Raw genomic sequence first — 21,595 nt, 5'->3', positions numbered from 1 at the left:
CCGACTGGTTTATGAATGTTATAATTCTTGACATCTGATTTGTGTCCATTTATTCTTTTACGTAGAGACTGTCCAGTTTGACCAATGTACATGGCAGAGGGGCATTGCTGGCACATGATGGCATAGATCACATTGGTGGATGTGCAGGTGAACGAGCCTCTGATGGTGTGGCTGATGTTATTAGGCCCTGTGATGGTGTCCCCTGAATAGATATGTGGGCACAATTGGCAACGGGCTTTGTTGCAAGGATAAGTTCCTGGGTTAGTGGTTCTGTTGTGTGGTATGTGGTTGTTGGTGAGTATTTGCTTCAGGTTGCGGGGCTGTCTGTAGGCAAGGACTGGCCTGTCTCCCAAGACTTGTGAGAGTGTTGGGTCATCCTTTAGGATAGGTTGTAGATCCTTAATAATGCGTTGGAGGGGTTTTAGTTGGGGGCTGAAGGTGACGGCTAGTGGCGTTCTGTTATTTTCTTTGTTAGGCCTGTCCTGTAGTAGGTAACTTTGAAGACCATGTCACTTTGCTTTCTGCAGCCTAACGGTCCTCTCGGAGTGCTCATTTCTGCGACAGCTGCAAAAATGTTTTCTTCCATCTATAACTAGCACCCCGTTTTAAAATCAGTAACCTGGCCACAGTGACCCTGTCTTTTTTGTCCTCCAGGCAGAACTATTACAACTCTCTGTTCCTAGGTATGAGTACAGTAACATTAAAAAAAGCTTAATTTAGTCCAGAAGGCAGGCACCTACTTTCTCAGTAACACCACTCTCAAGATTACTTACTCTAGAGCACTGCTCACTAAACTTGCTCTGGCTCACCACATAATGCCAGGTCAAATTCAGGGTCACTATTTCAAATTTATTAAGATTTTTATTCTTTAAATTTATTCATGTTTCTGGCTTAGTAACTAGAGCTATTGAAATGAAGTAGTGATGAATGAGGAAAATTCAGGAAAGTGGGGAGAGAGAAGGTAAAGTAAAAACACCTGTGATTTTCCAGAATCCTATTTTGTATTTAAAATTTCAAACCAAAACTATGCAGTGAGGCTTGAATAGTGTTGCTTTCTGTTTTGTTTTCTTTAATTAGTTTCCATAGAAATGTTCTGCTAATGATTATTCTGATATGCTTCTAATTATACTCACACTACAAGGCTTTGCTTCTGCTACAGCAGCTTCTTTTTGCAAAATAGCTTGTAGCAAGGAAGTCAGAAACAACCCCTGGAAAAGAAACTTCAGGCATCCAACAAATCACGTATAAAAATCAACCAAACACTTAATAATTTTGGAAAACAAAATCTTAACGTATGTATTGTTTTCCTGATACAGAGGGATTTGGCATTGTTTACCTGCATCTGGTTGCATTCTCTGTGTACGCATGCACACACACACACATAGAATCAAGTGCTATTCACCTTCTGAGGCTTACATTTTCCAGGTTTGGTCTCTGTGTCAATGTGGTTATTTTTTGGAAAGTTGATACAAAATCCCATCAGCCTTTTTTAAGATGAAAAAAATCAGGTTTTCCTCAGTATGTGTTCCAGGAGAATAGCTCAAAAATATCTAAAAATAAAGCCAGACAATTTCAAGTTAGAAATAAGGCCTTGTCTGCATTAGAAAGGGTTTTTCAGTATCACTATACCAACAAACCTGCCTAGTAGAGACACAACTTATACTGGCAAAAGCATTCTTTTGCTAGTATTGTTATACCAGTTCTCTAACCAAAGTAAGCCATCCCAGCAAAAGGACATTTTTGCTAGTGTAACTGCATCTATGCTAGGGCTTTTGCCAAGATAGCCATGTGATTTCTTTTTCACACTCCCCAACAACAGCATGGCTCTGGGAAGAAGGATACAGGAGTTTGAGGCACAAGTCATGTTCTCGTCCATCCTCCCTGTTGAAGGAAAAGGCCCAGGTAGGGGCCATCGAATTGTGGAGGTAAATGTGTGGTTGCGCAGGTGGTGTCTGAGAGAGGACTTCGGATTCTTCAACCTTGGGATGTTGTTCCAGGAAGAAGGGAGTGCTAGGAAGAGATGGGCTTCACCTAACAAAGAGAGGGAAGAGCATCTTCACAGGCAGGCTTGCTAACTTAGTGAGGAGGGCTTTAAACTAGGTTTGCCGGGGGATTGTGACCTAAACCCAGAGGTAAGTGGGGAAGTGGGATACCGGGAGGAAACACAAGGAGGAGGGTACAACAGGGGAGGCCTCCTGATTCATACTGAGAAAAATAGGGCAATTGGCGGTTTATCTTAGGTGCCTGTACATGAATGCAAGAAGCCTGGGAAACAAGTGGGAAGAATTGGCACAGTCAAGGAACTATGATGTGATTGGAATAACAGAGACTTGGTGGGGTAACTCACATGACTAGAACACTGTCATGGATGGGTATAAACCGTTCAGGAAGGAGAGGCAGGGGAGAAAAGGTGGAGAAGTTGCACTCTATGTAAGAGAGCAGTATGATTGCTCAGAGCTCCAGAATGAAACTGGAGAAAAACCTGTTAAGAGTGTTAGGGTTAAGTTTAGAGGCGAGAGCAACAAGGTTGATGTCGTGGTGGGCGTCTGCTATAGATCACCAGACCAGGAGGATGAGATAGACAAGGCTTTCTTTGGACAACTAACAGAAGTTTCCAGATCACAGGCCCTGGTTCTCATGGGGGACTTCAATCACCCTGACATTTGTTGGGAGAGCAATACAGCAGTGCACAGACAATCCAGGAAGTTTTTGGAGAGTGTTAGAGACAACTTCCTGGTTCAAGTGCTGGTGGAACCAACTAGGGGCCATACTCCTCTTGACCTGCTGGTCACAAACAGGGAAGAATTGGTAGGGGAAGTAGAAGTGGGTGGCAACCTGGGTGACCATGAGATGGTTGAGTTCAGGATCCTAACAAAAGGAAGAAAGGAGAGCAGCAGAATACATACCCTGAACTTCAGAAAAGGAGACTTTGACTCCCTCAGGGAACTGATGGGCAGGATCCCCTGGGAGGCTAATATGAGGGGGAAAGGAGTCCAGGAGAGCTGGCTGTATTTTAAAGAAGCCTTATTGAGGGTTCAGGAACAAACCATCCCAACGTGCAGAAAGAATAGCAAATATGGCAGGCGACCAGGTTGGCTTAACAGATAAATCTTCAGTGAGTTTAAACACAAAAAGGAAGCTTAGAAGAAGTGGAAACTTGGACAGATGACTAGGGAGGAGTATAAAAATATTGCTCAAGCTTGCAGGAATGTAATCAGGAAGACCAAAGCACAACTGGAGTTGCAGCTAGCAAGGGATGTGAAGGGTAACAAGAAGGGTTTCTACTAGGGCTGTCAAATGATTAAAAAAATTAATCACAATTAATCGCACTGTTAAATATTTATTTAAATATTTTTGGATGTTTTCTACATTTTCAAATATATTGATTTCAATTATAACATGGAATACAAAGTGTACAGTGCTCACTTTATATTTATTTTTATTACAAATATTTGCACTGTAAAAAACAAAAGAAATAATATTTTTCAATTCACCTAATACAAGTACTGTAGTGCAATCTCTTTGTCATGAAAGTTGAATTTACAAATGTAGAATTCTGTGCAAAAAATAACTGCATTCAAAAATGTAACAATGTAAAACTTTAGAGCCTACAAGTCCACTCATTCTCATTTCTTGTTCAACCAATCGCTCAGACAAACAAGCTTGTTTACATTTGAAGGAGATAATGCTGCCTGCTTCTTGTTCAGAATGTCACCTGAAAGTGAGAACAGGCGATTACATGGCACTGTTGCAGCCGGCATTGCAAGATATTTACATGCCAGATGCGCTAAAGATTCATATGTCTCTTCATGCTTCATCCACCATTCCAGGGAACATGCGTCCAGGCTGATGACAGGTTCTGCTCGATAACAATCCAAAGCATTGCGAACCGATGCATGCTCATTTTCATAATCCGAGTCAGATGCCACCAGCAGAAGGTTGATTTTTCTTTTTTAGTGGTTCAGGTTCTGTAGTTTCTGCATTGGAATGTTGCTCTTTTAAGACTTCTGAAAGCTTGCTCCACACCTCATCCCTCTCAGATTTTGGAAGGCACTTCAGATTCTTAAAATTTGGGTTGAGTGCTCTAGCTATCCGTTGAAGTCTCACACTGGTACCTTCTTTGTGTTTTGTCAAATCTGCAGTGAAAGTGTTCTTAAAATGAACAACATGTGCTGAGTCATCATTCGAGACTACTAGAACATGAAATATATGGTAGAATGTGAGTAAAACAGAGCAGGAGACATACAGTTCTCCACCAAGGAGTTCAGTCACAAATTTAATGAATGCATTATTTTTTAACGAGCGTCATCAGCATGAAAGCATGTCCTCTGGAATTGTGGCAGAAGCATGAAGGGGCATATGAATGTTTAGCATATCTGTCATGTAAATACCTTGCAATGCTGGTTACAAAAGTGCCAGGCGAATACCTGTTCTCGCTTTCTGGTGACATTGTAAATAAGAAGCAAGCAGCAGTATCTCCTGTCAATGTAAACAAACTTGTTTATCTTAACAATTGGCTGAGCAAGAAGTAAGACTGAGTGGACTTGTAGGCTCTAAAGTTTTACATTGTTTTGTTTTTGAGTGCAGTTCTGTAACAAAAAAATCTACATTTGTGAGTTGCATTTTCATGATGAAGAGATTGCACTACAGTACTTGTATGAGGTGAACTGAAAAGGACTATTTCTTTTGTTTATCATTTTTACAGCAGAAATATTTGTAATCAAAAATAATACAAAGTGAGCAATGTACACTTTGTATTCTGTGTTGTAATTGAAATAAATATATTTGAAAATGTAGAAAAACATCCAAAATATTTAATACATTTCAATTGGTATTCTATTGTTTAACAGTGCGATTAAAACTGCGAATAATTGCGATTAATTTTTTTAATCGTGATTAATTTTTTGGGGTTAATCGCGTGAGTTAACTGTGATTAATTGATAGCCCTAGTTTCTACAGGTATGTTAGAAACAAGAAGGTGGTCAGGGAAAGTGTTGGACCCTTACTTACTGAATGGGGAAGGCAACCTAGTGACAAATGATGTGGGGAAAAAGCTGAAGTACTCAATGCTTTTTTTGCCTTGGTCTTCACAGACAAGGTCAACTCCCAGACTGCTTCACTGGGCAGCACAGTATGGAGAGGAGGTGAGCAGCTCTCAGTAGTGAAAGAACAGGTTAAGGACTATTTAGAAAAGCTGGACATGCACAAGTCCATGGGTCTGGATCTAATACATCCCAGGGTGCTGAGGGAATTGGCTGATGTGATTGCAGAGCCATTGGCCATTATCTTTGAAAACTTGTGGTGATTGGGGGAAGTCCTGGATGATTGGAAAAAGACAAATACATTGCCCATCTTTAAAAAAGGGAAGAAGGAGAATCCGGGGAACTACAGACTGGTCAGCCTCACCTCAGTCCCTGGAAAAATCATGGAGCAGGTCCCCAAGGAATCCATTCTGAAGCACATGGAAGAGAGGAAGGTGAGCAGGAACAGTCATCATGGATTCACCAAGGCCAAGTCATGCCTGACCAACCTGATTGCCTTCTATGATGAGATAACTGGCTCTGTGGATATGGGGAAAGCGGTGGACGTGATATATCTTGACTTGAGCAAAGCTTTTGATACAGCCTCCCACAATATTTTTGCCAGCAAGTTAAAAAAGTATGGATTGGATAAATGGACTATAAGGTGGACAGAAAGCTGGCTAGATCATTGGGCTCAACGGGTAGTGAACAATGGCTCAATGTCCAATTGGCAGCTGGTATCAAGCAGAGGGGTCAGTCCTGGAGCTGGTTTTGTTCAACATCTTTATTAATGATCTGGATGATGGGATAGATTGCACCCTCAGCAAGTTCGTGGATGACACTAAGGGTATGTCTACACTACAAAATTACGTCAATATTATAGAATTCAATTTTTATAAATTGATTTTATACGGTCGATTGCATATGTCCACACTAAGCACATTAAGTCGGCAGAGTGCGTCCTCACTACCTTGCTAGCATCGACTTATGGAGAGGTGCACTGTGGGTAGCTATCCCACAGTTCCCCCAGTCTCCACTACCGACTGGAATTCTGGGTTAAGCTCCCAATGCCATATGTGGCAAAAACATTGTTGTGGGTGGTTTTGGGTACATGTCGTCAGTCGCCCCTCCCTCCGTGAAAGCAACAACAGACAATCATTTCGCACCTTTTTTCTGTGTGGACGCCATACTGCTTTCAGCAGACAGTGCAGTAGGAGTGCTAAACATCGTCATCCACTGCTTCCCCTGCAACTCTGCTCTGCTGCTATTTTCTCAATAGCGAATTTCTCCATGTTGTCTGTCATGGGCTCCCAGGTATGTGTGTTCTTCCTTGGGAAATGTGCGCAGTGCTAACCATCATCCTCCACTGCTTCCGCTGCAACTCTGCTCTCCTGCTCTCATGAATCCATCTCACAGGTCCTCTCGTCGTTCTCTATAAATATCTGTTCTCGTGGCATCCGTCGTCAGCCACTGCTTCCACTGCAACTCTGCTCTCCTGCAGATGCCATACCACAGCAAGCATACCAAGATGAGAGCAGTCCTCACAGTTCACAAGTGAGTGGTGATAGCCTTTGGAAGCTTGCAACACCAGATAGCTACCGGTCAGTCAGGAATCAATTTGGAGTGGGCAAATCTGCTGTGGGGGCTGCTGTGATCCAAGTAGCCAAAGCAATCACTGAGCTGCTGCTATCAAAGGTAGTGACTCTGGGAAATGTGCAGGTCATAGTGGATGACTTTGCTGCAATGGGATTCCCTAACTCTGGTGGGGCGATAGATGGAACACATATCCTTATCTTGGGACCGGACCACCTTGGCAGCCAGTACGTAAACCGTAAGGGGTACTTTTCAATGGTACTGCAAGCACTGGTGGATCACAAGGGACGTTTCACCAACATCAACGTGGGATGGCCAGGAAAGGTACATGACGCTCGCATCTTCAGGAACTCTGGTCTATTTCAAAAGCTGCAGAAAGGGACTTACTTCCCAGGCCAGAAAATAACTGTTGGGGATGTTGAAATGCCTATAGTTATCCTTGAGGACCTAGCCTACTCCTTAATGCCATGGCTCATGAAGCCATACACAGGCAGCCTGGACAGTAGTCAGGAGCTGTTCAGCTATAGGCTGAGCAAGTGCAGAATGGTCGTAGAATGTGTATTTTGGACGTTTAAAAGTGCACTGGCACAGTTTACTGACTCGGTTAGACCTCAGCGAAACCAATATTCACCAACAACCACATACCACACAACAGAACCACTAACCCAGGAACTTATCCTTGCAACAAAGCCCGTTGCCAATTGTGACCACATATCTATTCAGGGGACACCATCACAGGGCCTAATAACATCAGCCACACTATCAGAGGCTCGTTCACCTGCACATCCACCAATGTGATATATGCCATCATGTGCCAGCAATGCCCCTCTGCCATGTACATTGGTCAAACTGGACAGTCTCTACGTAAAAGAATAAATGGACACAAATCAGATGTCAAGAATTATAACATTCATAAACCAGTCGGAGAACACTTCAATCTCTCTGGTCACGCGATCACAGACATGAAGGTCGCTATCTTAAAACAAAAAAACTTCAAATCCAGACTCCAGCGAGAAACTGCTGAATTGGAATTCATTTGCAAATTGGATACTATTAATTTAGGCTTAAATAGAGACTTGGAGTGGCTAAGTCATTATGCAAGGTAGCCTGTTTCCTCTTGTTTTTTCCTCCCCCCCTCCCCCAAATGTTCTGGTTTAACTTGGATTTTAACTTGAAGAGTGGTCAGTTTGGATGAGCTATTACCAGCAGGAGAGTGAGTTTATGTGTGTATGGGGGTGGGGGGGATGTGAGAAAACCTGGATTTGTGCAGGAAATAGCCCAACTTGATTGTCATGCACATTGTGTAAAGAGTTGTCACTTTGGATGGGCTATCACCAGCAGGAGAGTGAATTTGTGTGGGGGGGGTGGAGGGTGAGAAAACCTGGATTTGTGCTGGAAATGGCCCACCTGATGATCACTTTAGATAAGCTATTACCAGCAGGACAGTGGGGGGGGAATAGGTATTGTTTCATATTCTCTGTGTATATATAAAGCCTGCTGCAGTTTCCACGATATGCATCTGAGGAAGTGAGCTGTAGCTCACGAAAGCTTATGCTCTAATAAATTGGTTAGTCTCTAAGGTGCCACAAGTACTCCTTTTCTTTTTGCGAATACAGACTAACACGGCTGTTACTCTGAAATATTCCCATTGTTATTGTTGCTTGCTGTGTGCTCCACAATATCTGTGAGAGTAAGGGGGAGACGTTTATGGTGGGGTGGGAGGTTGAGGCAAATCGCCTGGCCACTGATTACATGCAGCCAGACACCAGGGCGATTAGAAGAGCACAGCAGGGCGCGCTGCTCATCAGAGAAGCTTTGTAAACCAGTTTCATGACTGGCCAGGCTACAGTGTGACAGTTCTGTTTGTTTCTCCTTGATGAAAACCCGCCTCCTGGGTTCACTCTACTTCCCTGTAAGCCAACCGCCCTCCCTCCTTCGATCACCGCTTGCAGAGGCAATAAAGTCATTGTTGTTTCAGAATCATGCATTCTTTATTAATTCATCACACAAGTAGGGGGATAACTGCCAAGGTAGCCCGGGACGGGTGGGGGAGGAGGGAAGCACCAGGTGGGTGGTGGATAAGGGGAGGAGGGAAGGACAAGGCCACACTGCACTTCAAAACTTATTGAATGCCAGCCTTCTGTTGCTTGGGCAGTCCTCTAGGGTGGAGTGGTTGGGTGCCTGGAGTGGCCCCCTGCCCCCACGTTGTTGGGCATCTGGGTGGGGAGGCTATGGAACTTGGGGAGGAGGGCAGGTGGTTATACAGGGGCTGCATCAGTGGTCTGTGCTTCTGCTGCCTTTCCTACAGCTCCACCAGATGCCGGAGCATATCAGTTTGATCCCCCAGTAGCCTCAGCATTGCATCCTGCCTCCTCTCATCATGCTGCCGCCACCTCTCCTCTTGCTTCCGCAACCTCTCATCTTGCTCGTCCCTCCTGTCCTTGCATTCATTTTCTGCTTTCCTGGACTCTACCAATGTTTGCTTCCATGCATTCTGCTGAGCTCTTTCAATGCAGGACAACTGCATGAGCTCAGAGAACATTTCATCGCGAGTGTGGTTTATTTCACCTTTTTATCTGTGCTAGCCTCTGGGACGGAGATGATGGGGGAGTGTTGAAACATTTGCTGCTATGGGAGGAAAAAAAGGGAGAGTAGTATTTAAAAAGACACATTTTAGAGAACAATGGGTAGACTCTTTCACGGTGAACCAAGCTGTTAACATTACATAGCACATGTGCTTTCGCTACAAAGTCGCATTTTGCCTCTTATATTGAGGGCCTGCCAGTTTGGTGTGTGAGATCACACACGCAGGGCCGGGCAACAGAATTCGGCTTGCAGGCAGCCGTGGTAAGCCACAGTCTTTCGGCTTCTTCAACCTTCATAACATATGGGAATGGTTTCAAACAGCAGCGCCCTCCTTTCCCATACCAAGCACCTGTTGGGTTGGCCATTTAAAAGGAGGGGCTACAGTTTTTGGGTTGACGTGCAGCACAAACCCAACTAACTCCCTCCCCCCCCCAATTCTCTGGGATGATCGCTTCACCCCTCCTCCCACCACGTGACTAGTATTGGGGAAGATCCCTGGGAGCCAAACGCAAACAGCTCAGCGTGAACGGGCCCCCCCAACACCACGTGGCTAAAAGCGGGGATGATTTCTTTTCAGCCACAGGCAAACAGCCCAGCAGGAATGGCTACCTCTGAATGTCCCCTTAATAATGTCCTTGGAGGATTTTCCAGACATGTTAACAGACTTTTCCAGTAGCTGTACTGGCCGTGAATGCATCCCAAGTCTTCAGGGCAAATTAATCATTAAACACGCTTGCTTTTAAACCATGTATTATATATACAAAGGTACACTCACCAGAGGTGACTTCTCCAGCTTCATGGTCCGGGAGCCCGCCTTGGGAGGGTTGGAAGGGTATTGGCTTCAGGGTCATAAACAGTTCCTGGCTGTCAGGGAGAACGGTTTCTCCACTTGCCTGTTGTGTGCTATCCTCCTCCTCCTCCTCCTCATCATCTTCGTCGTCCCCAAAATCCTCATCCCTGTTGCATGAGACTCCCCCCTTGCAGGTGTCCACAGACGGGTGGATTAGTGGTAGGGGCACCCCCTAGAATTGTATGCAGCTCATCATAGAAGCGGCATGTCTGGGGCTTTGACCCGGAGCGGCCATTTGCCTCTTTGGTTTTTTGGTAGGCTTGCCTGAGCTCCTTAATTTTCATGCAGCACTGCTGCAGGTCCTGTTATAGGCTCTGTCCATCATGCCTTTGGAGCTTTTTTCAATATATTGGCATTTCGTCTTTTGGAATGGAGTTCTGATAGCACGGATTCGTCTCCCCATACAGCGATCAGATCCAGTACCTCCCATTCAGTCCATGCTGGAGCTCTTTTGGGATTCAGGGACTGCGATGATCACCTGTGCTGATGAGCTCTGCATAGTCACCTCTGCTGATGAGGTCACCATGCTGGCCAAACAGGAAATGAAATTAAAAAGTTCCCAGTGCTTTTCCTGTGTACCTGGCTAGTGCATCTGAGTTGAAAGTGCTGTCCAGAGCAGTCACAATGGAGCACTCTGGGATAGCTCCCGGAGGCCAATACCATCAAATTGCGTCCACACTACCCCAAATTCGACCCGGCAATGTCAATTTCAGCGCTAATCCCCTCATTGGGAAGGAGTACAGAAATTGATTTTAAGAGCCCTTTAAGTCAACAAAAATGGCTTTGTTGTGTGGATGGGTGCAGGGTTAAATCGATCTAACGACGCTAAATTCGACCTAAACTCGTAGTGTAGACCAGGGCTAAGCTGGGGTGAGAGGTAGATACACTGGGGAGTAGGGATAGGGTCCAGAGTGACCTAGACAAATCGGAGGATTGGGCCAAAAAAAATCTGATGATGTTCAAAGCCTTTCCTGGATGCCATGTTTGTGAAGAAATGCACATTGGAAATGCTGGAGGAGCTTTTTGCCGGAGATAAAAATAAAGATGACGTTGTTGCAAATTCCCTTGTCTGATTCCATGGCAGTGTAAAAATTGGAGGTAATTTACTAGGATTATTTGTCAGCACTGCTTTCTGATTTGAAAACACCAAATACATGTCTCTTGCGGTGGACAAATCAAGCAATTTAAATGACACTGCCTGGCTATTGTTGTGTGTTAGATTTTATGATGGTAAAATTTTCAAGGAAGAAATTTTGTGCTTAATACTATTAGAAACTTACACCACAGGAGAGATAATTTTTGAAAAGGTAAAAAAAGGTAAAAGACTTTTTTTGGGGGGAAAAGGTTTATTTGTACAGAAATTTAAATTGTTTGTTAGAGATGAAGGTCCCTCCATGACAGTGGAAGTGAATGGCTTTGCTTCATGTTTGGCAGTGATACAATCTTCATTAAGTCCATGCATCATTCACCAGACTGTCCTGTGTGCTAAGTAGTCTGGGGACTTGAAAAAAAAATGGGTATTGTGATGAGATTAGTGAACTACATAAACTCAATTTTTAGCTTACAGCATTGTCTTTTTAAAGCTCTTTTACAAGAGTTTTCAGCTGTATCCAGTGATCTGTTGCAACACATTGATGTTCACTGGTTAAGTAGGGGGCATGTGTTAGAAAGGTTTTGTGCGCTTCGTAAAGAAATAATAGAAATTCTTTCAAACCATAAGACCAACAAGGACTGCAAGTTCCTGTAATTTGTGAATGATGTCTCCTTTATATCACAGGTAGCTTTTCTGTACGATAGTACTGGTCACTTGAATTCCCTCAACTTGCAGCTCCAAGGCCGTGCAAGTAGAGTTGGGAATCTGTTTGAAAAAGTGTCTTTCAGACAGACTTAATAGGAAAGATTGTGCACTTTCCCACATTGCGTTTTGTTGCTACAGATGAAACTTTGATGGAAACAATGCAAGAATTCCTAAACAACCTGATAGAAAATTTAAAATGATTTGAGAATTTTAAAATTCCAAAGGATTTGCTTTTATTTGTTCATGATGAGTGTGTCGTCTCTGGTGATGGATCTTGCTTCTGAAGCAAAGAACATTCTTGATTCAGTTGATGAAGGTGCTTTTCAGTTAGAAATTGTAAGGCTTCAGAGTTCAGATATATTAAAGGCAAAATTCTGAGAAGTGGGACTTTGTGATTTATGGATTCAATATGCTGGCCAGTTTCAGAATAGCCAGAATCTAGCCATCTATCTTTTAACAAATATCTATGAATCTATGAAACAATGTTCGGATTAACATACCTCTGTGAATCTGGGTTTTCTACCATGAACAGTATAAAAAAAAACAACACAGCAATCACCTGACAGATGAGCATCTTCACCAGTGGTTGTGCCTTGCCCAAACCATTTGCAAACCACTCTTCACAAAGCTTGCCAGAGATCATCGATGTCACCTCTCTAGTTAGAGATTGCCAGAAGCATAGGTAATAATGTTGTTTTATAAACTTTGTTAAAAGATTGCAACATAAGTATCAGTGTTTCTATCAAGGTCTTTATTTATTGGCAGCTGAAGGTTTGTTGTGTTTTTTTATTTTGTCAACGTTCTGCGCAGATGGCCTGCCTCTTTGGTCATAAAATTCTAATATCGGCCTGCGGGTAGATCTAATTGAGTATCGCTGCCGCAAGTGTAGGGACTGCATTTCTGCCTGTCCTTTTTGCAAATTGTGCAAAGGGGAAAAGGCTCCTCACATATCCCCCAAAACCCTACACATTGGTAAAGGTATGACCAACCCAGGCCCTGTAGTAATACTGCTGTTAATATTTACTGGGATTAGAAACAAGTAATAAAGCGCAACTCAAAAATTTTCACATCTGATTTCTTTGGACTTTAACTTCATTATCAAATTTCAGAATAAAAAATTTTTTTACTTTTATTATGTTTGTACATCTAAATGTGTATAAATGGCAATGCAAACATCATATACTTCAACATATACAAGTAGCAGAACAGTCACTTTTTTCCATCTCCCATCAAAAGCTTAGGAAAATGGATGTGTATTTTCAAGTCTCACTTTTCATGTTTTTTTGCACAAAATCTTTAATAACTTCGTTGTCATATACTTTTGAGCCAATTTCAACTTTACTGAACAGCAAAACCCACAATATATCTGTTGGTTCTTTTGAGACTATTACAAATATTTATCAATTTTAGCTTTGAAAAGTTTTGATCTCCTGAAAAAAAATTCACAGGTAAGGTAAGGGCAGTGTGCAGGGCAAGAATGCTATTTGGGAAGTGGTCACCTTTCTTTTTCTTGTTGATAAACTGAAAGGTATGTTGAAGCTCTGGGGGTTGTGAGTTTATATATAACTCTGTAGGTTCATAGTAGTTAAACATTAACCACTAATGTTAATTGGATTGACAGTTCAGTGGGTTTTACCAGATTAACAAACATCTAGAAATCTCACTCATGACCACGTTCAAATACAAGTTGCTTGCCAAGATCATATAGGTATATCTCACTTAAGCAATTCCCTGCCCGTGCAGGGGCCTTGGGCATTTGTTTACATCAATCCCTCTATTCTCTGCCTGTGGCACACAATAGCTTAGTTTTCCAAGGGTTGTAATATTATGGTCTACTTTTGGTGGTTGAGTTTAGTGAGTGGGTGGTGTTGGTGGCCAGGGATTCGCATGAAGGGAAAATGTCACAGTTCCACTGGTTTTCTCTTTCCCCTTTTGCAGATAACAACCAAGCAGTTCTCTTTTCCTGTATTTTTGGAATTCTTGGCTTTGTAATTCTTGTGGTTCTAATCTTCCTGCTGTGCAGAAAGCAGAAGAGGTAAGGAATCATTCTAGTAAGTTGTTACAGATATCTGAGCAATTGAGAGAGAAAAGGATTTTTAGTCAGAATATTTTAATTTCTTTGGGGTATTTTGTCTTCTATACCTAAAAAGTGTCATTTCAAAACAGACATGGTGACACCCAAGTGATACATTTTTTTAGGTGGTTCAACAATTTGTCACAAGGTTCCATAATTTATCATGCACCTTTGACCATTTCTCTTCCTCTCTTGTCACAAATCCATCAACTTTGGGCATGCTTCTAATATCTCTTATGAAAAAGTCTAGTAGAATTTAATAGGAAACAATCAGCTTTCTCTGTAGGGTTGTCAACTATCTGGAGTAGCTCACAAGCACGAGTGCCAACCTCAAGGGCAGACTGTCAAGAAGCAGGGAACCCCAAATTGGTTGAGAGTTCTATATTAAGTTTTCACCAACCAAGTAACAAGTGTGAACTCCTCAAACACTATGGTTTCCTAATCGTGGAGTCCCAGACAGTCCCCTTGGGTACTCCCATCTGTCTTGCCATCCAGGCAAACTTGCCTTTGTGATAGATGGTCCTTTACACCAAAAATCATAACAATATTCAGGTTACTCCCAGTCCCAAAGGACTAGCCACTTACCCCAAGTCAATCGCACCTTAGACCTCACACCAAAGACTATGCTTGTAGCCAATCCTATAACTAAAGATTTATTAACTAAGAAGAAGAAATGAGAGTTATTTACAAAGTTAAGCCAGGTAAACAAACACACAAATGAGTTACAGTCTTAGGTTCCAAAAGGTGATAGAAGCTACTGAGATATACAAGCTTTCTATGTCCTTTAGCGCTAAGCAGCTTTGGGATCCCTTGCTTATGCTTGGAAATATTGCCCTCTCCAAATTCCAAGCAGTATAGTGATACAGTTCCTTCAGGTCTGGGATTTTTATTCCCTTCTTCCAGAGTTCAAAGTGATGGGACAAGTGTTTGCACCCATCTCCTCTTCATGGGGGATTGGAGGTGGGTGTAATCAACCAAGTCTTTGTCCTTTGATGTTTCACAATGACTCATTTGGTTTCAGTGGGCCTTATTCTGTGCAGGACCATCACTTTGCATTAATTAATGCTTCTTTCCTGTTTGATGAGTTACACAGTTACAGAGGTTTACAATGCAAACAGTCAATATAACTTTATACCATGTGTCAAGGTTCCTTCCCCACATCTGTACCAGATGTGGGGACCCGCATGAAAGACCCCCTAAGCGTATTTCTACCAGGTTAGGTTAAAACTTCCCCAAGGCACAAAGTCTTTGCCCTAGAATTAGGTAAACGCTGCCACCACCAAGTGATTTAACCACAATCAGGGAAAGGACCACTTGGAGTTGCTATTTCCCCAAAATATCCCCCCAAGCCCTTACACCCCCTTTCCTGGGGAGGCTTGAGAATAAACAAGATGAACACAGGCCAGTCTTGGATTTTTAAGACTCAAAAAACCCAATCAGATTCTTATAAAACAGAACTTTATCAGAAGAACAAGAAAAGATAAGAGAACAACTCTGTAAAATCAGAATGGAAGATAATCTTACAGGCAGTCAGATTCAAAACAGAGAGAATCCCTCTAGGCAAAACCTTAAATTACAAAAAGACACAAAAACAGGAATACACATTTCCTCCAGCACAGCGAATTTTACAAGCCAAAACAAAGAAAACCTAACACATTTTCTAGCTAGATTACTTACTAACTTTACAGGAATTGGAGGGCTTGCATCCTTGATCTGTTCCCGGCAAAGGTATCATGCAGACAGATCAAAGCCTTTTCCCCCCCTCCAGATTTGAAAGTATCTTGTCCCCTCATTGGTCATTTTGGGTCAGGTGCCAGCCAGGTTATGTGAGCTTCTTAACCCTTTACAGGTAAAAGGACTTTGTCTCTGGCCAGGAGGGATTTTATAGCACTGTATACAGAAAGGTGGTTACCCTTCCCTTTATGACACCATGGGATACAGATGTTATAAGTGAGATCAATACAAGCAGTATCCTACAAGCATTTCATCAAATCTAAACACATTCTTACAAACTTAAATCTATTTTAGCAATGCTAGCACACGGGTCAGTCAGACTGGTTTCCAGCTATGCATTTGTTAGTATTCATGAAGCCTAGGGGCCTTGGCTTGAGCTGGCACCTGGTCTGCCAGTGTCACAATAGTCTTTGAACCATCCTATGGAATTTAACAGAAAATTATATACTTGCTATAGAAACCTATAGGATAATGTAAAAGTCCTTCAGAAAGGTGATCATTTGCTATTAAATTCCATAACATTTTAAGAGAGAGATGTAATATATATCTGCAGAGAAGATTAAAATATCTTATATATATATGAGCCTGCAAAATGTTTTTTCTTTTCCACCAAGTATGGAATTTTCCCAAAAAAAGTTACATTAGCAAAGTTCAAAGTTGGGATACTTAATTTATTGAAAAGCTATTTTAGCTAACTATTAGAGGTCTCTGTGACTTCTGGTCCCTGTACACATGGATTCATTTTGACTGTGGCATGTGGCTTTACAGGCAGAGAGATCTAAAAAATAATATTAATGAAACTTAAAATTCTCTATGGCTCCTTTTCTGAAAAGACAGTCACCATTATTGAATTTATGGAGAAGTGAGATGGGAAAACATATATGGCAGTAGTACTCAATGAAGCCCCAGACACCACCAATACTCTACCCATCACTGAAAATACAAACCAATTGATTCTGTCACCCAAAATCAGCTAATTCTGGTACTCCCCAGAACTCAAACCATTTAATGTTTCCTCCTACAAAACATACTTCTTTAATGTTGCCTCATACAATTAACACAGAATCCCCATACCACAACCCTCATGCATAATTGATATAGATTCCCATAGAATCTAGATACTTACCACAATTAATACAATGTCCTCACATACAGCATCAAACAGAAAATTCATGGAGAGCCCCCTTCACCACCTCCACATTTGGCAGAGTCCATATACATTACAGATTCCCACAGGGAGAACTCATCACAATTAATATATTCTCCCCTCCCGGGCCTGGGAAGCACAACAGCACTGGGAGATGTTCACACATCCCCATGACTGAGTAGGGAGCTGAGGGTGGAAAACCACCAGCTAACCATCAGCACATGGTCTGCAAGTAGAATTGATGAGGTGGGACAAACTGATGGTGGGATCACAAAGTGTAGATATGGCATGAGAGCCCATACTGGCAGTTTCTGAGCCCTGCATTTAAATTAATTTGTGATTCCTGCCCCCCCCAACCCTATGATAAGAGGCATTTCCATAGTACACAGTGTTCTGTTAGCTTTTGTTCAACACATTAATAAAATGAGATAAAGTTACACAGTTCATACCTTCAATCTTCCAAAAACTGCCAATAAACCCTTCATGTCCCATCCACCATCATACATTCTGTTGACCTGTATATGCTACATGTTGCTGAAAGAATCTGTATTTTACAAATGTTTTAGAGAATTTAGAAAAAAATATAGTATTGGGATTATTTGAAGTCCATGAGATCCTTCATGGTCCTAGAGGTCTGCACTAGTGGAGCTTGAGGCAGGGTGAGGGCCTGTGTGTGTAGCTGTAAAGCTATTTGCACTAGAAAAGCCATATTAAATTATCTAGTCTATCCTTGGGGAGTCATGAAAGATTGCTAACTACAGTATATTCTCCAGTACAGTTTTAAATATGCCAAGTTATATGTTTTACTATTGTACATGAGATGAGATAGAATACACAGTGTCTGCAGAACTCTGGCACTGAGATAGTTAAATAAAAGACAGACAAGGATCTGACCTTGGTGTTTTCTGCTAGGACCAGGCACTTACAGGTACATACCATTGCTTGTTGTGAATGTGACAAGAGAAAATTGGGTGTGAAGCCTTTTAAATAGAAATATTGCCAACTTCAGCTGTTCAAAAATATTGAGTCAGCACCTAACAAATCATGAGATTAAAAAAAATAAATTTTGGTTCTTTGATTTGTCTTCTAGCTTTTAAGCTGTTAGGGTTCACATTTTCAAGCTTTTCTACATAACCGTAAAGGTTTGAAACTTAGGCCCAGATTCACAAAGATATTTAACTGCCTAAATCCCAGATTTAGACCATAAAATTTTGAATTTAGACACCTAAATCCCAGTTTTGGCTCCACTACGATCCACCAGACTTCTGCTTAACCCAGTAGGGGTCTAAATTCATATAGTGCCCAATTTTTCAAGGTAAAGGTTCCCTAGGCATCTGTTTTTCTGCATCTCAGCATGTGTGCTGTAGCCTTACTCTAGAAATCTGGATGTCTATCTCTTACTTAAGCCCCAGAGCAATTCACAAATGGGGGGAAGATAGATGTTTGCCTTCTAACCCGGTAGCGGCTTAGCCACTGGACTACAGAGTCAGTCTCTCTCTCTGGCCCAATGACTATTTAAGTATTTATCCACAATGGAACAGTCATTGAGTGCAAGAGAGAGTGAGAAGGATATTGATAAACTGGAGAGAATTTAGAGAAGAGCCATGAGAATGATTACAGGATTGGAAAAATGCCTTATAATGGTATATCAAGGAAGTCAATCTATTCAGTTTAAAGAAAAGGTTAAGGGTTACTTGATCACAGTTTATAAGTACCTACATGGGAACAAACATTTGATAATGAGCTCTTCAATCTAACTGACAAAGGTATAACAAATTCCACTCAGTGGAAGTCAAATTCAGACTGGAAATAAGAAGCACTTTTTCAAGGGAGGACAATTAACCATTAAAACTATTTACCAAGGGCCTGTGGGGAATTCTCCATCACTGGAAATTTTTAAATCAAGCTTGAATGTTTTTCTAAAAGATCTGTTTTTGTTCAAACAGGAATTACAGTAACTCCTCACTTAAAGTCATCCAGTTAATGTTGTTTTGTTGTTACATTGCTGATCAATTAGAGAACATGCTCATTTAAAGTTGTGCAATGCTCCCTTATAACATTGTTTGGCAACCGCCTGCTTTGTCCACTGCTTGCAGAAAGAGCAGCTGGGGAGGAGCAGGGACGAGGTGCACTCAGGGGAGGAGGCGGAGAAGAGGTGGGGCAGGAGCAGGAACTTAGGGGAAGGGGTGGAATGGGGATGGGGCAGGGGTGGGAAGAGGCCAGGTCAGGGGGGGTCGAGCACCCACCGGGCAGAGGGGAAGTTGGCGCCTATGGCTCCCCTAAGTTCCCTGTGCAGCAGCCGCCCAGAAAGCTATCAATTGCAGGGCAGTTCAGATGTCCCTCCCCCCACTGCCATGTGCTGCTCCTGCCCTCTGCCTTGGAGCTGCTCCTGGGAGCCTCCTGCTTGCTGTGGTGCTAATGTCAGGGTGTCCCCCGCTCCCCCTTCTGTACCCATCTCCACAGTGTCGTGGGGGACACTACAGGGCTCAGGACTGAGGGAGCTTGCTGGCAGCAGCTGCTGTCTCAACTTGCTGATCTACTTTAAAAGGCAGTGGGGGGAGTGGGGGTCAACGTACTTAAAGGGGCAACACACGTCTCTTTCTCCCACACAAAGGGTGTGTGTCTCTGTCTCTCTCTGCCATGCCGTCTCCTCTCCCTCCATTCCTGGTGCCTTGTAGAGTGAGGCTACATTAACAACAATGTGTTAAACCTTAGGGGTTCAGCCAAGGGCTAGTTCATCATTTAGCAGTAAGGCATTCCCTGGGAAATATCCCACCCTCTTCCACACTCTGACTTCACCACCTCAACCAAGCTTCACAATTATCATTGCTGTGTACAGTATTAAATTGTTTGTTTAAAACTTATACTGTGTATATGTGTGTGTCTGTGTGTATATATATATACTACTACTTTAAGCTAAACGATGTTAAGCGAATCCAATTTCCCCATAAGAATTCATATAAATAGGGGCAGTTAGGTTCCAGGGAAATTTTTTTTGCCAGACAAAAGACTATATTTTTTATATACCTGTGTGTGTGTCTCTGTGTGTGTGTATATATACATACACACACACACACACATACAAGAAAAGTTTCTCTGTGTGTATATATTATGTGATAGACCCAGGCCAGTTGGGTACAGCAGAGTAGTAGAAGGCAGATATACTGATGACCACTGGATAAGCAGTTTTCTGTTCCCTGACTGACCAGAGCAGGGGCTGCTCCAGGCTAAGGTGGACATGACTCCAATTAACCTGCAAAGAGTCAAGTGAGGCTGTTAAGCTAATGTGAACACCTGACTCTAATTAAGGCCCCTCTGATAGTATAAAAGGGCTCACTCCAGTCAGGCTGAAGAGAGCCAGAGAAGAGGAAGTGTGTCTGAAGGAGTGGGTAGTGAAGACACCCTCAGGCCTCTGGAAAGGGAGCCCTAAGGTAAGGGTGAAGAAGGCATTAAGAAAGAAGCGGGAGAGCTGTGGGGAAGTGGCCCAGGGAAATGTAGCAACTCTGGCAGTGAAAGGTCGGCTGCCAACAGCTGCTGCCATGAGGGTCCCTGGGCTGGAACCCAGAGTAGAGGATGGGCCCGGGTTCCCCCCAACCCGCCACTACAGAAACACCTCTGGGGAGGGGAAGACAGGTCCCTCTCAGGACAGGAGGCTAAACTGTTCTGGAACAAGCCCATAGGGACAACAGAGACTGTGGGAGTTCTCTCACCAACCTGCTTGCTGGCTTATGATGAAAAGGGCTCAGTAGACTGTAGCCCTGGCCCTAGAGAGAGAAGAGCTATGTGGAGGTTCGCAGTGAGCCTCTGAGGCTAGCATGAACCACCTGGAAGCGTGGGACCCACAGGGACAAGGTCGGAGCTCTGACACAATAGATATATATATGCACACACAGAGACACACATGCAGGTATATAAAAATATAGTCTTTTGTCTAGCAAAAACAATTTCCCTGGAACCTAACCCCCCTCCCCCCATTTATATTAATTCTTATGGGGAAATTGGATACGCTTAACATAGTTTAGCTTAAAGTAGTATTTTTCAGGAACATAACTACAATGTTAAGCAAGGAGTTACTGTAATTCAGGGAAATTCTCTGGCCTGTGTTCTACACGAAGTCAGACTACATGATCATATTGGTCCCTTCTGGCCTCAATCTATAAAACTCTCAATAAAATCACAAGAATTAGCAAAACTGAGACAACCAATAATTCTGTTTTATATCTTTCCCTTAACAGGAAGGGACTCAGATTTTATTTAAACAAAGTATTTAAATGGTCCCAATATTCCCTAAATCTGTTTAATCTCCTGCTCGCTCACGTGCACACTCTCTCTCCACTGACCGATGAGGTGCTCATCTCCCAATCTATACTCTCCCAGAGAGAATCAAAGTCTCAGCAATTTTTTCATGCACTCCTCTGCTTTCTAAAACTTAGGCTATGTCTACACTACAGCGGTGCAGCTGCACTAATGCAGTTGTGCCTCTGAGGCTTCTGGTGAAGGTGCTCTAAACTGATGGGAAAGAGCTCTCCTGTCGTCTTAATAGCTCCTGCCTCCATGAGAGGCAGGAGAAGCTCTCCTGCCGACAGAGTGCTGTCCACACTGGCACTTTGGTCGGTATAACTTATGTTGCTCAGGAATGTGGGTTGTTTAAACCCCTGAGTGACGTAAATTATACTGAAGTAATTTGTAGTGTAGCAATAGCCTTAGATTATCCAGTCAGGGAACAGAAATAACACCATGTGACCTGCAGACCAATGCCACAGTTCTAAGCAAATGATGAATCACAAATTTC

At 42.7% G+C, this 21,595-nt stretch overlaps 1 protein-coding gene across 22 annotated transcripts in view; it reads left to right on the top strand.

The window, feature by feature from the left end:
* The window catches only part of KREMEN1 (kringle containing transmembrane protein 1), a 146,067-nt gene that overhangs the window by 52,793 nt on the left and 71,679 nt on the right, over positions 1–21,595 (top strand). For 2 of the 22 annotated variants that reach the window (XM_073312979.1, XM_073312975.1), the window contains exon 15: positions 13,787–13,883. The exons of 19 other annotated variants lie outside the window; for them this stretch is intronic. In XM_073312979.1, coding sequence (XP_073169080.1) covers positions 13,787–13,883 — 97 coding nt within the window. Of the gene's footprint in view, positions 1–12,380; positions 12,516–13,786; positions 13,884–21,595 lie in introns of those variants that run through there. One more of the 22 variants, XM_073312982.1, reaches the window with a different exon arrangement.

Source organism: Lepidochelys kempii, chromosome 15 (genome assembly GCF_965140265.1).
Source record: "Lepidochelys kempii isolate rLepKem1 chromosome 15, rLepKem1.hap2, whole genome shotgun sequence".
NCBI classification, from domain to species: Eukaryota; Metazoa; Chordata; order Testudines; family Cheloniidae; genus Lepidochelys; species Lepidochelys kempii.
This window is presented reverse-complemented; position numbering and strand designations above follow the sequence as displayed.